The sequence below is a fragment of the Chiloscyllium plagiosum genome, chromosome 38 (assembly GCF_004010195.1).
Source record: "Chiloscyllium plagiosum isolate BGI_BamShark_2017 chromosome 38, ASM401019v2, whole genome shotgun sequence".
NCBI classification, from domain to species: Eukaryota; Metazoa; Chordata; class Chondrichthyes; order Orectolobiformes; family Hemiscylliidae; genus Chiloscyllium; species Chiloscyllium plagiosum.
In genome coordinates, this window is record NC_057747.1 from 8,858,467 (window position 1) to 8,876,302 (window position 17,836).

The window sequence follows — 17,836 nt, forward strand, 5'->3', positions numbered from 1 at the left end:
TATGGTCAAGGCTGTTCTTCAATATGATCAAGGATGCTCATCAATATGATCAATGCTGATCTTCAATATGATCAAGGCTGCTCTTCAAAATGGTCAAGGCTACTCTTCAATATGGTCAAGTCTGCTCTTCAATATGATCAAGGCTGTTCTTCAATATGGTCAAGGCTACTCTTCAATATGGTCAAGGCTGCTCTTCAATATGGTCAAGGCCGTTCTTCAATATAATCAAGGCTGCTCTTCAATATGGTTAAGGCTGCTCTTCAATATGGTCAAGGCTGCTCTTCAATATGGTTAAGGCTGCTCTTCAATATGGTCAAGGCTGCTCTTCAATATGGTCATGGCTGCGCTTCAATATGGTCAAGGCTGCTCTTCAATATGGTCAAGGCTGTTCTTCAATATGATCAAGCCTGCACTTCAATATGGTCAAGGCTGTTCATCAATATGATCAAGGCTGTTCTTCAATATGGTCAAGGCTGATCTTCAATATGGTCAAGGCTGTTCTTCAATATGATCAAGGATGCCCTTCAATATGATCAAGGCTGTTCTTCACTATGGTCAAGGCTGTTCTTCAATATGGTCAAGGCTGTTCTTCAATATGATCAAGGTTGAACTTCAATATGGTCAAGGATGCTCTTCAATATGATCAAGGCTGTTCTTCAATATGATCAACGCTGCTCTTCAATATGGTCAACGCTGTTCTTCAATATGACCAAGGCTGTTCTTCTATATGGTCAAGGCTGCTCTTCAAAATGGTCAAGGCTGCTCTTCAATATGATCAAGGCTGCTCTTCAATATGGTCAAGGCTACTCTTCAATATGGTCAAGTCTGCTCTTCAATATGATCAAGGCTGTTCTTCAATATGGTCAAGGCTACTCTTCAATATGGTCAAGTCTGCTTTTCAATGTGATCAAGGTTGTTCTTCAATATGGTCAAGTCTGCTCTTCAATATGATCAAGGCTGTTCTTCAATAGGGTCAAGGCTACTCTTCAATATGGTCAAGGCTGCTCTTCAATATGATCAAGGTTGTTCTTCAATATGGTCAAGGCTGCGCTTCAAAATTGTCAAGGCTGCTCTTCAATATGGTCAAGGCTGTTTTTCAATATGTTCAAGGCTACTCTTTAATATGGTCAAGTCTGCTCTTCAATATGATCAAGGCTGCTCTTCAATATGGTTAAGGCTGATCTGAAATATGATAAAGGCTGCTCTTCAACATGATCAAGGCTCTTCTTCAATATGGTCAAGTCTGCTCTTTAATATGGTCAAGGCTGTTCTTCAATATGATCAAGGCGGCTCTTCACGATGATCAAGGCTGTTCTTCAATATGGAGAAGAAAGTGAGGTCTGCAGATGCTGGAGATCAGAGCTGGAAATGTGTTGCTGGAAAAGCGCAGCAGGTCAGGCAGCATCTGGGGAACAGGAGAATCGACGTTTCGGGCATTAGCCATGCCCGAAACGTCGATTCTCCTGTTCCCTAGATGCTGCCTGACCTGCTGCGCTTTTCCAGCAACACATTTCCAGCTGTTCTTCAATATGCTCAAGGCTGCTCTTCTATATGGTCAAGGCTGTTCTTCAATGTGGTCAAGGCTGCTTTTCAATATGGTCAAGGCTGTTCTTCAATATGGTCAAGGCTGCTCTTCAATATGATCAAGTCTGCTCTTCAATATGGTCAAGGCTACTCTTCAATATGGTCAATACTGCTCTTCAATATGATCAAGTCTGCTCTTCAATATGGTCAAGGCTGCTCTTCAATATGATCAAGTCTGCTCTTCAATATGGTCCAGTCTGCTCTTCAATATGGTCAAGGCTGCTCTTCAATATGGTCAAGGATTCTCTTCAATATAATCAAGGCTGCTCTTCAATCTGATCACGGCTGCTCTTCAATATGGTCAAGGCTGCTCTTCAATATGATCAATGCTGTTCTTCAATATGATAAAGGATGTTCTTCAATATGATCAAGGCTGTTCTTCAATATGGGCAAGTCTGTTCTTCAATATGGTCAAGGCTGCTCTTCAATATGATCAATGCTGATCTTCAATATGATCAAGGCTGTTCTTCAATATGATCACTGCTGATCTTCAATATGATCAAGGCTGTTCTTCAATATGATCAAGGCTGTTCTTCAATAAGGTCAAGGCCGCTCTTCAATATGATCAATGCTGATCTTCAATATGGTCAAGGCTGCTCTTCAATATGGTCAAGGCTGCTCTTCAATTTGATCAAGGCTGCTCTTCAATATGATCAAGGCTGCTCTTCAATATGATCAAGACTGCTCTTCAATTTGGTCAAGGCTGTTCTTCAATATGGTCAAGGCTGCTCTTCATATGGTCAAGGCTGCTCTTCAATATGATCAAGGCTGTTCCTCAATATGATCAAGGCTGCTCTTCAAAATGATCAAGGCTGCTCTTCAATATGATCAAGGCTGCTCTTCAATATGATCAAGACTGCTCTTCAATTTGGTCAAGGCTGTTCTTCAATATGATCAAGGCTGTTCTTCAATATGGTCAAGGTTGCTCTTCAATATGATCTAGGCTGTTCTTCAATATGATCAAGGCTGATCTTCAATATGATCAAGGCTGTTCTTCAATATGGTCAAAGCTGCTCTTCAATATGATCAAGGCTGCACTTCAATATGTTCAAGGCTGCTCTTCAATATGATCAAGGCTCTTCTTCAATGTGGTCAAGGATGCTCTTCAATATGATCAAGGCTGTTCTTCAATCTGGTCAAGGCTGCTCTTCAATATGGTCAAGGCTGTTCTTCAATATGATCAAGGCTGCACTTCAATATGGTCAAGGCTGTTCATCAATATGATCAAGGCTGTTCTTCAATATGGTCAAGGCTGCTCTTCAATATGGTCAAGGCTGCTCTTCAATATGGTCGAGGCTGTTCTTCAATATGGTCAAGGCTGTTCTTCAATATGGGCAAGGCTGTTCTTCAATATGGTCAAGGCTGTTCTTCAATATGATTAAGGCTGCTCTTCAATATGGTCAAGGCTGCTCTTCAATATGATCACGGCTGTTCTTCAATCTGGTCAAGGCTGCTCTTCAATAAAGTCAAGGCTGTTCTTCAATATGACCAAGGATGCTCTTCAATATGGTCAAGGCTGTTCTTCATATGATGAAGGCTGTTCTTCAATATGGTCAAGGCTGCTCTTCAATATGATCAAGGCTGTTCTTCAATATGATCAAGGCTGCTCTTCAATATGATCAATGCTGATCTTCAATATGGTCCTGTCTGCTCTTCAAAATGGTCAAGGCTGCTCTTCAATATGATCAAGGCTGTTCTTCAATATGGTCAAGGCTACTCTTCAATATGGTCAAGGCTGCTGTTCAATATAATCAAGTCTGCTCTTCAATATGGTCAAGGCTGCTCTTCAATATGGTCCAGTCTGCTCTTCAATATGGTCAAGGCTGCTCTTCAATATGGTCAAGGCTTCTCTTCAATATAATCAAGGCTGCTCTTCAATATGATCAAGGCTGCTCTTCAATATGGTCAAGGCTGCTCTTCAATATAATCAAGGCTGTTCTTCAATATGATCAAGGCTGTTCTTCTCAATATGGTCAAGGCTTCACTTCAATATAATCAAGGCTGTTCTTCAATATGATCAAGGCTGTTCTTCAATATGATCAAGGCTGCTCTTCAATATGATCGAGGCTGTTCTTCAATATGGGCAAGGCTGTTCTTCAATATGGTCAAGGCTGTTCTTCAATATGATCAATGCTGACCTTCAATATGATCAATGCTGCTCTTCAATATGATCAATGCTGATCTTCAATATGATCAACGCTGTTCTTCAATATGATCAAGGCTGTTCTTCAATATGGTCAAGGCCGCTCTTCAATATGGTCAAGGCTGCTCTTCAATATGATCAAGGCTGTTCTTCAATATGATCAAGGCTGAGAGTGAGGAGGCAGTCTTGTAGATTTTAAACCTGAGAGTGAGGAGGCAGTCTTGTAGATTTTAAACCTGAGAGTGAGGAGGCAGTCTTGTAGATTTTAAACCTGAGAGTGAGGAGGCAGTCTTGTAGATTTTAAACCTGAGAGTGAGGAGGCAGTCTTGTAGATTTTAAACCTGAGAGTGAGGAGGCAGTCTTGTAGATTTTAAACCTGAGAGTGAGGAGGCAGTCTTGTAGATTTTAAACCTGAGAGTGAGGAGGCAGTCTTGTAGATTTTAAACCTGAGAGTGAGGAGGCAGTCTTGTAGATTTTAAACCTGAGAGTGAGGAGGCAGTCTTGTAGATTTTAAACCTGAGAGTGAGGAGGCAGTCTTGTAGATTTTAAACCTGAGAGTGAGGAGGCAGTCTTGTAGATTTTAAACCTGAGAGTGAGGAGGCAGTCTTGTAGATTTTAAACCTGAGAGTGAGGAGGCAGTCTTGTAGATTTTAAACCTGAGAGGGGGAGAGTGAGACGGCAGTCTTGTAGATTTTAAACCTGAGAGTGAGGAGGTCAGTCTTGTAGATTTTAAACCTGAGAGTGAGGAGGTCAGTCTTGTAGATTTTAAACCTGAGAGTGAGGAGGTCAGTCTTGTAGATTTTAAACCTGAGAGTGAGGAGGTCAGTCTTGTAGATTTTAAACCTGAGAGTGAGGAGGTCAGTCTTGTAGATTTTAAACCTGAGAGTGAGGAGGTCAGTCTTGTAGATTTTAAACCTGAGAGTGAGGAGGTCAGTCTTGTAGATTTTAAACCTGAGAGTGAGGAGGTCAGTCTTGTAGATTTTAAACCTGAGAGTGAGGAGGTCAGTCTTGTAGATTTTAAACCTGAGAGTGAGGAGGTCAGTCTTGTAGATTTTAAACCTGAGAGTGAGGAGGTCAGTCTTGTAGATTTTAAACCTGAGAGTGAGGAGGTCAGTCTTGTAGATTTTAAACCTGAGAGTGAGGAGGTCAGTCTTGTAGATTTTAAACCTGAGAGTGAGGAGGTCAGTCTTGTAGATTTTAAACCTGAGAGTGTGAAGGCAGTCTTGGAGACTGAGAGTGGGAGAGTGAGGAGGCAGTCTTGTAGATTTTAAACCTGTGAGTGGGAGAGTGAGGAGGCAGTCTTGTAGATTTTAAACCTGAGAGAGAGGAGGCAGTCTTGTAGATTTTAAACTGAGAGTGGGAGAGTGAGGTGACAGTCTTGCAGGTTTTAAACCTGAGAGTGAGGAGGCAGTCTTGTAGATTTTAAACTGAGAGTGAGGTGGCAGTCTTGTAGATTTTAAACCTGAGAGAGGGAGAGCGGGAAGGCGCTCTTGTAGATTTTAAATCTGAGAGTGAGGAGGCAGTCTTGTAGATTTTAAACCTGAGAGTGAGGAGGCAGTCTTGTAGGTTTTAAACCTGAGAGTGAGGAGGCAGTCTTGCAGATTTTAAACCTGAGAGTGGGAGAGTGTGGAGGCAGTCTTGTAGATTTTAAACCCGAGTGAGAGGAGGCAGTCTTGCAGATTTTAAACCTGAGAGGGGGAGAGTGAGAAGGCAGTCTTGTAGATTTTAAACCTGAGAGTGAGGAGGTAGTCTTGCAGATTTTAAACCTGCGAGTGAGGAGGCAGCTTTGTAGATTTTAAACCTGTGAGTGGGAGAGTGAGGAGGCCCTGTGAGTGGGAGAGTGAGGAGGCAGTCTTGCAGATTGTAAACCTGAGAGTGAGGAGGCAGTCTTGTAGATTTTACACTTGAGAGTGGGTGAGTGAGGAGGCAGTCTTGTAGATTTTAAACCTGCGCTAGAGGAGGCAGTCTTGTAGAGTTTAAACCTGAGAGTGGGAAGGCTGTCTTGTAGATTTTAAATCTAAGAGAGAGGAGGCAGTCTTGTAGATTTTAAACCTGAGAGTGGGGGAGTGAGGAGGCAGTCTTGCAGGTTTTAAACCTGAGAGTGAGGAGGCAGTCTGTAGATTTTAAACGTGAGAGTGTGAGAGTGAGGAGGCAGTCTTGTAGATTTTAACTCTGAGAGAGAGGAGGCAGTCTTGTAGATTTTAAACCTGAGAGAGAGAGTAGGCAGTCTTGTAGATTTTAAACCTGAGAGTGGGGGAGTGAGGAGGCAGTCTTGCAGATTTTAAACCTGAGCGAGAGGAGGCAGTCTTGCAGATTTTAAACGTGAGAGTGTGAGAGTGAGGAGGCAGTCTTGTAGATTTTAACCCTGAGAGAGAGGAGGCAGTCTTGTAGATTTTAAACCTGAGAGAGAGAGTAGGCAGTCTTGTAGATTTTAAACCTGAGAGGGGGAGAGTGAGAAGGCGGTCTTGCAGATTTTAAACCTGAGAGGGGGAGAGTGAGGAGGCAGTCTTGTAGATTTTAAACCTGAGAGAGAGAGGAGGCAGTCTTACAGATTTTAAACCTGAGAGAGAGAGGAGGCATTCTTGTAAATTTTAAACCTGAGAGAGAGGAGGCAGTCTTGCAGATTTTAAACCTGACTGAGAGGAGGCAGTCTTGTAGATTTTAAACCTGACCGAGAGGAGGCAGTCTTGCAGATTTTAAACCTGAGAGAGGAGGCAGTCTTGTAGATTTTAAACCTGACCGAGAGGAGGCAGTCTTGCAGATTTTAAACCTGACCGAGAGGAGGCAGTCTTGTCGATTTTAATCCTGAGAGAGGAGGCAGTCTTGTAGATTTTAAACCTGACTGGAGGAGGCCAGTCTTGCAGATTTTAAACCTGACCGAGAGGAGGCAGTCTTGTAGATTTTAAACCTGACCGAGAGGAGGCAGTCTTGTAGATTTTAAACCTGACCGAGAGGAGGCAGTCTTGTAGATTTTAAACCTGACCGAGAGGAGGCTGTCTTGCAGATTTTAAACCTGACCGAGAGGAGGCAGTCTTGTAGATTTTAATCCTGAGAGAGGAGGCAGTCTTGTAGATTTTAAACCTGACCTGGAGGAGGCAGTCTTGCAGATTTTAAACCTGACCGAGAGGAGGCAGTCTTGTAGATTTTAATCCTGAGAGAGGAGGCAGTCTTGTAGATTTTAAACCTGACCGAGAGGAGGCAGTCTTGCAGATTTCGCATTCGTCTCCGGAGGTGGAGCCCCAGCTGTGACGTGCCCCTTCAGCACGTAGAATGTTGTGACAGAAAGTTGCCAGACGTCGCGCAGCAACCGCCGTGACAAAGGAGTGTGAGCGTTCGAAACCAACTATGTGCGGTAAGGATCAGCTGGGCAGAGCCTGAGGCTCCATCTGGACGGGCACCTCTCACCCTCCACTCAGAACCCAGCCCTCCTCCCCCGGGCATAGGGGGAAAAATAACAAAAGCCCGTCCTTTCTAAGGACATGTGTCTCATTTCTTAAAAGTACCCTCAGCCACTTTCAGACCAGCTTTTCCTGGCTGTTCTGTGAGGGCCCTTTGCATCGGCGTCTGTTGATGCCAGTTACTCTGAGGGAGCTTCTAACTGAATCCCCCATTTGCCTCAACTCTCCTCCGGCCTGCATTCAGGGTCCTTACAGGGTACGGTTTCTCTCGCCCTTTGTTTTTGTTTGAGACGGTACAGAATTTGCAAACTCTAAAGAGACAGAGGTGGGAAAGACAGTGAACCAGAATGGAGCTTCGGTTTTGAAATTTGAGAATTTGAGCACTAGCTTTTTTCGACTTTCCATATGGTAAGGCATGTTATGAATAGATTTCAGAGCAAACTGACTACTGGTCAGTGGGAAACAACACTGACAACTTTGGACAACGAAACTGATTGTAATGGGCACTCTAGGCAGCTAAGAGATTATGGAATGAGAGTCCACACGTTTGCACCCGAAATTAGGCGTTAGTTTCTTTTGTGGCTGAGTAGTGGGGTAGAGGCGGGGCCGGAGGATACATTTAATTCGGTTGCACAAAATTGAGAGGCCTAGATACCTCCTTTACATCCAGACCCTGTTTGTTAGCAAGGATGCATGTAAATAAAGTTTCAAACTAATTGGTGGAAGTATGAATTGAACTTTTCTTCATCTAGAGGGGTGGTGGACGTTTGGAAAACTGAAAGGGTGATAGGGTCAGAAACCCTTGAGCAACACTCAGACGTGCACTTAACATGCAGTGGCCTAAAAAACCAGGGATTAAAAATCACAAGATTAGATAGTCTGGATTGCTCTTAAAACCAGCATAAACACAGTGGGCCAGAATGGCCTTATGGGCATTGGGCTTTTTTCCCCCCTTGTAACTATGTCAGGCGGAAATGAGATAGAATTTTAACTAAGTGCAATAAGCCCAAAAAAAATCTCCTCATCTTTTGACTGTGTCCTGATACCTCAGTGCATGGTCATGTGTAAAGTGGACCTGCCTTTGAATTATACTAGCTTGAGTTTCCTATAGATTCCTGAGCAGAGAAAACCTAGATTTTCAGCAGCAGAAAATAAAAGGGACTGAAGTCATTTTCTACTATTCAATTGATTTCCCCCCACCCCCTAATGTTATTCTCATGGGACATACTCTGTGTTTTCTGATGTTTTGGGGTTTTTTTTGTGGTGTTGGCATAAGAAACATGAACAATTGAAAAACTCCCATGTTTGCAGGGTCTTAAACATGCTTTGTCTCAAGTGCTTGAATATGTAGTGACTTGAAACTGTAACTTTTAAACTTAAAAGTGGAATGTATGCTGTGAGCATTGAGGTTGTGGTCGATTTGTGGCTCAGGTTTATTTAACCTCCTGATATCCAGGACCACTGGTAGGCTTCCTACGAAAGTATCAGTCCATTCTTTATGTTGTAGTTGTCAGTGGCTATGGGTAGTTGGCAATTTTACCATTAACACGCCTGCAAATCATAGCTGTACAACAACTTGCATTTGTGCGGTATCTTTTGTCAGAATAATTAATCCACTGGAGTGTTATCAAACAAGACTTGATGTTCTGGGTGAATAGCCATACACTTAATGCAGTAGTAGAAGAGCAGGAATGTGATGCTGAACTAGTTAAATCTCGGCTGTGTGTGGTTCTAGGTGCCACACATCTAGAAAGGACGTGAACAGATTGGACAGAGGTAGATTTTTTTTTATCAGGCAAGGGAATCAGAGATTCTCAATTTGGGCTACAGACAAATTTGCCATGATCTTTTCAAATGATGGAACAGGCTTGAAGAACATGATTACTGATGTCACCTAATTTGTAGGTCACAATTTAAGAGTGGGGAGCTTCAGGACATACTGCCAGATTACTTGATGAGAGTTGACTTAGCTGTTAGATACAAGTTAGACTGGTTCTTGACTGGGTAGAGGTTACATCATGTTAACTGAGCTAGTTATACATATCGCATTTGGTTTATGTAACTTTTGTTTTGGATAAGCTTTATTTGTCTGGTGAAACACGATAGGAGCTGGCGTAGAGTCTGCTGCTGCACAAACCAACATGACTGTGGCTAGTCTTAGAGGAGAAAGTGAGGGCTGGAGATCAGAGCTGAAAATGTGTTGCTGGAAAAGCGCAGCAGGTCAGGCAGCATCCAAGGAACAGGAGAATCGACGTTTCGGGCATCAGCCCGAAACGTCAATTCTCCTGTTCCTTGGATGCTGCCTGACCTGCTGCGCTTTTCCAGCAACACATTTTCAGCTACGGCTAATCTTAAACTTAGATCTCCACTTTCCTGTCTGCCCTCCATGTCAATCAATTCCCTGAGACACTGAATATGTGTAAATCCCAGAAAGGCATTTCCTGAAACATCTGCTCTGCCTCCCTATCCCTGGATGATTCTCCCAGATGAATACTTGATTGTAGGGAGGTAGACAGTTTAGCAATAACTATTTTAGTTATTATAAATGATTGGATAGAACATAGAAAATAGGTGCGTTTAACATGGTCATGGCTGTTCATGCAGTCTCAGTATCCCACTCCTGCTTTCTCTCCATCAATCCCTTTAGCCGCTTCCAGCTCCTTCTTGAATCTATCTAATGAACTGGCCCCAACAGTTTCCTGTGGACGAGAATTCCACAAGTTCACAACTCTGAAGCAATTCTTTCTCCTCCCAGTCCTGAAGGGCTTACCCTATATTCTTCGACTGTGAGCCCTAGTTCTGGACTTCCCCAACGTCAGGAACATTCTTCCAACATTTAGTCTGAACAGTCCCATCAGATTTTATATCTTTCTATGAGATTCCCCCCCTCATTTTCCTACATTCCAGTGAGTACAAGTCCAGCCGACCCAGTCTTTCCTCACGTGTTGTTTTATCATCCCCAGGACTCGATCTGGTGAACCTTTGCTGGACTCCCTCAATAGCAGAAATGTCCTTCCTCAGACTTGGATGAATTAGATGATCATTCTATATCATTATGGTGTGTCTGCGATGGGACAGTTGCAATCCACCTCTTCCATTCTGTGTTCACCAACTGATAATTGCTACCCTCAGGAGGGTAACTTTGCTACTGCCTCTCTAACTATCCCACCATTGTGACCCTTGAATCTTCAAAACAGCTTCTTCCCCATTGTTATCGGACTTTTGAGTGCCTCCCTTTAATGTTAGTATTGATCTCTCTCTGCACCCTCTTAGCAGCTGTAACATTGTATCCTGTACGCTATTCTGTTACCCTGGTGCACTTGCAAACTTCAATCTGCCTATAAAGCAAGACAGCGCTCTTCACTGTACCTTGGTACATGTGACAATAATGAATCAAATCGAATCAAGTGTGATTCAGACATGTTTGATCAAATTGTCCAACGTTCTAAAGGAGGATTGAGAGAATGCTCCAAAAACACTCTGACGCTGTCCTCAAAGCGTGGCAGCACTGGTGTTCAAGATGCTGAAGACTTGTCCATCAAGCCACTTTATACTTAATGGTGACGCAGAGAAGGAAAAAATGAGAGGCAAATGCTGCTCCTCAGGTCCCACTACCTCATGGGATATCCCACCCATGTGCTCAAAGATCTGTGCGTTGAGATCTGTGGCCAATTCTGTCACATTAGGACCAGCAGCAGAAAGGAGCTGTCATTCTGAAGGCAACTCTCCTTCGATATCGTCTAAAAATCTGCAGAGCTCTCAGGGTTGACTGCAAGTTGCGACGATATTACTCTAAAATGAAATCATTAGTAATAGCCAGTGGAGGCGAGATAGGCATCCAAGAGGAAAAATGAATTAAGGATGATGTTGATAGATTTTAGATGAGAGAAGATGCAGATGCACAAAATAAATTTGTGGGGAGCAGGCAGTTACTGTTTGTAGAATTGTAGAATCCCCACAATGTAGATAAAGACCATCGACCCTTGAGTCTGCACCGACCCTCCAAAAAACAGGACTGCAAGAAATTACAGGGAGTTGTGCATATAGTCTAGTCCACCATGCAAGCCAGCCTTCCATCATTGACTCCATCTATACTTCCTGTTGCCTCAGGAAAGTAACCAACATAATCACAAACCCCTCCCCCATCCCGGTTATACTCTTGTCCACTCCCTTCCATCAGGCAGAAGATTATAAAAGTTTGTATGCAGGTGCAAACAGATTCAAGAAAAGCTTCTTCCCCACTGTTATCAAGAGTGTTGAATGAACTCTCTCCAAGGTAATTTCTGAATTCTCTCTCTCCCTGCACCTGTAACTCTGTTTCCTGCGCTCTGTTCTCTTTCCCTGAAGGATTTTGAATGTAACAATCTGCCTGTATAGCACACAAAACAACACTTGTCGTGTGTACCAAGGTACAGCATAAGTAATAAGTCAAATCAAAGCAGGGATGGCTCCGACTGAGCGTTAATGGCCGCAAGGTCCCTTTTAAAATTTTCAACAATGGCGGGTACAGCCTAACTGACTGATCTTATACTTCTGCTCCAAAAGAGCCATTCGGAAGGTAGTTATATTTCCCTTTAAAAACCCTGCAGTTTAAATACCAGCCTAGCTCCCAGCTCTCACCACTGTCACCCCTGCCTGTCACTCTGAGGTCACAGCAACGTTGACCTCAAAATTAGGTCAAAGTGGTAAAAGGTTCGGGAACCATTGGCTTAATATTTCCGGGGATCAATAGTAACAAAATGAAGTAAAAAACAGCTTCTAACTGTTTAGCATCTCATCAAGCCTCTTAGCGACAACACTTTGGAATGTCTATGTTTTATGGAGAAAGTCAGAAGTCACATGACACCAGGTTTTGGTCCTACAGGTTTATTTTGAAATCACAAGCTTTCAGAACGCTACTCCTACGTCAGGTAAATAAACCTATTTCAAATAAACCTGTTGGACTATAACCTGGAGGCGTGTGACTTCTGATTATGTCCACCAAGTCCAACTCCAGCATCTCCACATCGTGAGTTTTATAGGGCAAATATTTTGCCCAGCAAGACCCGACAAATAACAATGAGATGAATGACCAGTTTGCCCCCGTTTATCCTGCTTAGGGGGATTAGCTGGGGTAACCCACATGCAATTAACTTGGATGGCATCTCTTGGGATCAATCCTTGTGGTACTGCATCTTGCTGTGGGAAGGGTGGATGTATTCTTGGGGTTTTATTAGTCAGACTGTATTGTCATTTCTACAACATGGAGATTTTTTTTGTGTGTGTAATAATATTCAGAATATAATAATATACAATGTATCCTGGGCATTGCTGTTCTTATTGTCATCAAAATGTACAAATGCAATGTTCCATGAGGTAATTAACTTGCAACAAAGTAGGACGTTGAGCTGTATCTATCAACAAAATTATTTTGAACAGAATTACTCCTGAAACTTAACGGTTCGGTCATCCTTTATATTTTCAAGGAATTTTTGCCTACCTCAACTATCACGTACCGCAGACGAGAAGAGAGATTATTGAAACTTTGTTTAAGGGACTGCAGAGACTAGAATACAGAGGGTACGATTCTGCAGGTGAGTAGTTTTGTCTTAAATAATGATCTTGGGGAAAAGTAAAAATGCTTTTACATAGCACCTTTCACGTCCTCCTGTCATTCTGAAACACTTAACAAATGGGGTTCACTGTTAGGGGGGGTGGGGAAATGCAGTTACTGATCTCGTATCCCACAGTGAAAAGGATGCGGTTTTATTTTTACGGTGTTGATTGAGGGGATTGGCTAGGACAGCCTCTCCTTCACTGAGAAGATCAGGGTGTGCTGGAAGTGCTGAGCCGGTTTGGGAACAAGAGTTAACGTTGCAGTTAATGTTCCTTTCGTCAGGAAGTTCTGGGGAATAACCGAGACTGTAAGACCTGCTGAGAACTTCTGGCATTTTCCTGTTGGGATCCCAGCGTTGCTGGAATTTAGCTTCTGGACCAGGTTCCTCTTTCAGTCATGCCCAGAGATGCTTCACATCCAATTGAGCTGGAGCTCTCCATGAAGCACTGCCCCGAGTGATGCAGCCATCAGCGCAGCAGTCCCTCAGTGAAATATTGACGTTCAAATGTCCCGACTGCAACTTGAGCCCATAACTTGCAGGCAATCAGGCTACCACTGAGGCACTAGAAGTGTTGCATCTTTGTGATGCTGTTATTTGTTTGTACCTCGCTATAAGTATTCTGTTGAAGGTTTGTGAGGCAATACGAATTATGTGTTGTGAAAGTGAAACCAGCCAATGTTTTAATTTAAGAAGAAAAAGGAACGGTTAACTCTGGTCACACACAAACACATTGTTAATGAAAAGTGTGTTGGCTTCGTTCCAGTTCTTCAGTGTAGAACAAAAGCATTAACACCATCTATTGCAGCAACTAAAATCTCCTAGTGACCCTAATCTCTTAACGTTGTACAGGATATTGGTGAGGCCTCTTCTGGAGTGCAGTGTGCAGCTCTGGTCGCCCTGTTATAGGAAGGATGTTATTAAGCTGAAGAGGGTTCAGAAGAGATTTACCAGAATGGGAATGGAGGGTTTTAGTTGTATGGAGGGACTGGATAGGCTGGGACCTTATTCACTGAAGTGTGGGAGGTTGAGGGGACCATACAGAGGTATGTAATATCATGAGGGATAGAGAGAAGGTGAATTGCAGGTGCCTTTCCCCTTAGGATAGGGGATTTCCAAACTTACTTTTAAGGTGAGAGGAGAATTTTTAAAAAGGACATGAGCGGTAACTTTCTTTTTTACAGAGAGTGGTGTGTGTATGGAATGAACTTAAGACCATAAGACATTGGAGCAGAAATTAGGCCATTCAGCCCATTGAGTCTGTTCTGCCATTCAATCATGGCTGACAAGTCTCTCAACCCCATTCTCCAATTTCTCCCTGTAACCCTTGATCCCTTTGACAATCAAGAGCCTATCTCTCTCCATCTTAAATATACTCAATGATCTGACCTCCACAGCCTTCTGTGGCAGTGAATTCCATAGATTCACCACTGTCTGGCTGAAGATGTTTCTCTTTATCTCTGTTATAAAAGGTCTTCCCTTTACTCTAAGGCTATGCCCTCAGGTTAGAGATTTAACCTCTACCACACTCTTAACTATCAGCCAACCAATAGAACTGGCCCCTTACAGGTCGTAGAGTCATACAGCACAGAAACAGGCCCTTCAGTCCAACCAGTCTCTCCTACCAATGGAAACATCTTCTCAATATCCACCCATACCAGGCCATTCAGTATTCTGTATGTTTCAATTAGATCCCCCTCCTCCTTCTAAACTCCACAGAATACCTTATAGACCCAGAGTCCTCAAACATTCCTCATCTGTTAAGCTTTTCATTCCTGGGACCTTTCTTGTGAACCTCCTCAGAACCTGTTCCGAGGCCACTACATCCTTCCTGAGACATGGGGCCCAAAAGTGCACACAATACTCCAAATGTGATCTGACCAGAGCCTCAGAAGTACATCCCTGCTTTTATATTCAAGTCCTCTCCAGATAAATGCCATCATTGCATTTGCCTTCCTAACTACTGACTCAACCTGCAAGTTTACCTTGAGAGAATCCTGGACTAGAACTCCCAAGTCTCTTTGTGCTTCAGACTTCTGAATTTTCTTCCCATTTAGAAGATAGTCTATGCTTCTATTCTTCCTACCAAAGTGCATGACCTCACACTTTCCCATGCTGTACTCCATTTGCCACTTCTTGGGGAAGTGATGGGTGTGGGTACAGGTGCAACGTTTAAAAGACATTTAGATAATTAAATGAATAAGAAATATTTGGAGGAAGTTGGGCCAAGCACAGGCAGGTGGGATAAGTTTAATTTGGGATTACAGTCAGCATTGACTGGTTGGACTGCAGGGTCTGTTTCTGTGCTGCAGGACTCTATGACCAGTTATATCGATTGGCTGATGGTTCGAGCGTGGTACGGGTTAAATCTCTAACCTGAGCAATGAACTGTGAAAACCATTAAAAATGTTCAGTCTTGTTCAATCAAGAGTACCCAATTTTCCCATGGCATATTAAAGCATAAAATAATGCTAACTAACCTCTAATCCAAGGGAAAAAACTCACTTTTACAAGTGTGGAGCATCATTCTCTCAGAACATTCAAAACTGTTTCTTTTTCCTCAATAAAATACATTTGCTTTTAAAAATGAACCCATATTTATGCTTCCCTTTCAGCTCAGTTTGTTTGTTCAAATCATTATTTTGGTTTCATTGCAGTGATATAATGTGTGATTTATAGTCCCTGATTTGCTGCCTTTCAAAGCTCCTTAAATTTGACTGACCATTTTGTCTGCTGCTGGACATCATAGATTCCTTGTAGAAGACACCAAATTGCAAATGAAGAAATCTGTGTGCTGGAACTGACTCAATACTGTGGCAGTTTTTCTTGCCCCCTTCGTTTAGAGTCATAGACTCATAAAGCTGTACAGCACGGAAACAGACCCTTCAGTTCAACTTGTCCATGCCAGCGAGATATCCCAACCTAGTCCCACCTGCCAACACCCGGCCCATATCCCTCCAAACCCTTCCTATTCATATACCGACCCAGATGCCTTTTAAATGTTGCAATTGTACCAACCTCCACCACTTCCTCTGGCAGCTCATTCCATACACGTACCACCCTCTGCGTGAAAAAATTGCCCCTTAGGTCTCTTTTATATCTTTTCCCTCTCACCCTAAACCTATGCCCTCTAGTTCTGGACTCCGCCCACCCGTTTTTCTTGAACTGAAGCCGGACATGAGCAGCTGGTATATATGCACGCGCACACGCACTGCTGTTATGGAGGAATATATGGACCTAAGGTAAAGGCTGTATTGGAAGAGAGAGTTGGAGGTAATTGAGATGCAGCCCCCCCCCCTCCACCTCACCCATTTGTTCAGATTCTTGGCCATTCTTCAATGGCCAAACTGCCCTGTCTTTTCAATTTTAATTTCCCTTCTCGTCCAATGTCAAATATGTTGCAGTAGGTTATTTGGACCTTGAGTCCCATGTGAGTTGATTTAAGGCTGTTTTGGTGTATTGGCTGCTATATGAATGCAAATTGTTGAATACAAATATCTCTTGTGAATTTCTTACCAGGCATTGGAATTGACAGAGGTAACAACAAGGAGTGGGAAGACAAAGGGAAACAAATCTCTATCATTAAAAGAAATGGGAAAATAAAGACCTTGGAAGAGGAAGTAAACAGTAAGTTTCACATGCGTTGAGATGCAGGGTCCCTGAAGAACATATTCCCTCTTTAATAGGCTTTTAAATTATTGAGATTCATTTTTGTAAAATGGCCTTTAACAGCACAGACTACGATCATTCAGCCCGGTTGATCCGTGCTGGTGTTTGTATCCCACACTCGACTCCTCCCATCTCCCTGCCCGTTCTTCTGTTTAGATTAGATTAGATTAGATTACTTACAGTGTGGAAACAGGCCCTTCGGCCCAACAAGTCCACACCGACCCGCTGAAGCGCAACCCACCCATACCCCTACATTTACCCCTTTAACCTAACACTACGGGCAATTTAGCATGGCCAATTCACGCAGTGCTAACCACTGTGCCACCGTTTGATGATGGTCATACAGTTGATGTGGTATGTATGGGCTTCCAAATTTCATAAGGTGGCTCACAACTGATGTGTGCGCAATGCTAAAGCTTTGGGTATACTTTGGGCAATTACAACATGGATTTGAGATTGGCTGGGGACCAAAGAGTAGTGATGAATGGGTGTTTTCTGGATCGACACAAGCTTTATAGTTGAATTCTGTAGGGATTGCTGTTGGGACACCTTAAGACCATAAAAGAGAGAGAAGAGCAGAATTAGGCCATTCACCCCTTCGAGAGTTCTCTGCCATTTGATCATGCTTGGTATGTTTCTCAAACTATTCCCCTGCCTTTTTCTCTGTAACCCTTGACCCCATCCTAATCAACTTCTCTGTCTTAAAGACACTCAATGACTTGGCCTCTAAGTCTGCAGCAATGAGTTCGAGATTCATCACCCACTGGCTGAAGAGATTTCTTTATAAAATCTCGACAGTGCGGAAGCAGGCCATTTGGCCCATCGAGTCCACACCGACGCTCTGAAGAGCATCCCTCCCTGACCTACCCCTGGCCGTCTACATTTCCCATGGCCAATCCACCTAACCTGCACATCTTTGGACTGTTGGAGGAAACCAGAGCACCCGGAGGAAACCCATGCAGACACGGGGAGAAGGTGTGGAGTTTGCATAGTCACCTGAGGGTGGAATTAAACCCAGGTCCCTGGTGCTGTGCGGCAGCAGTGCTAACCAGTGAACCATCGTGCTGTTCTGATTCCTCCTCATCTCGGTTCTAAGGGGTTATCTCCTCACTCTGAGGCTGTGCCATCAAGGTCCTAGTCTCTCCTACCAATGGAAATATCTTCTCCATATCCAGGCGCCTCAGTAATCTGTAAGTTTCAATGAGATTCCCCCCCCCCCCCCCCCATCCTTCTAAATTCCATTAAGGATAGACCGACAGTTCCAAACTGCTCCTCATGTGACAAGCCCTTCAGACCCAAGATCATTCTTGTACACCTACTGTGGACCCTCTCCAAGGTCAGCATATCCTATTTTGGAATACCTACCTATTTTCCTGGTATATATTGTGGTGGATCTCCCCGTTTCTCTCGCACAGGAAGTCCATGCCACCGACATCATTGATGTGCAC

General features: G+C 43.4%; 1 protein-coding gene across 1 annotated transcript in view; it reads left to right on the forward strand.

The window, feature by feature from the left end:
• The first annotated feature begins 6,964 nt into the window (after positions 1-6,964).
• Positions 6,965-17,836, forward strand: part of LOC122541799 (glutamine--fructose-6-phosphate aminotransferase [isomerizing] 1-like) — an 86,887-nt gene continuing 76,015 nt past the window's right edge. Inside the window, exons 1-3 of the mRNA XM_043678794.1 lie at positions 6,965-7,079; positions 12,591-12,698; positions 16,239-16,346. Coding sequence (XP_043534729.1) covers positions 7,073-7,079; positions 12,591-12,698; positions 16,239-16,346 — 223 coding nt within the window. The 5' untranslated portion in view covers positions 6,965-7,072. The remainder of the gene's footprint in view (positions 7,080-12,590; positions 12,699-16,238; positions 16,347-17,836) is intronic.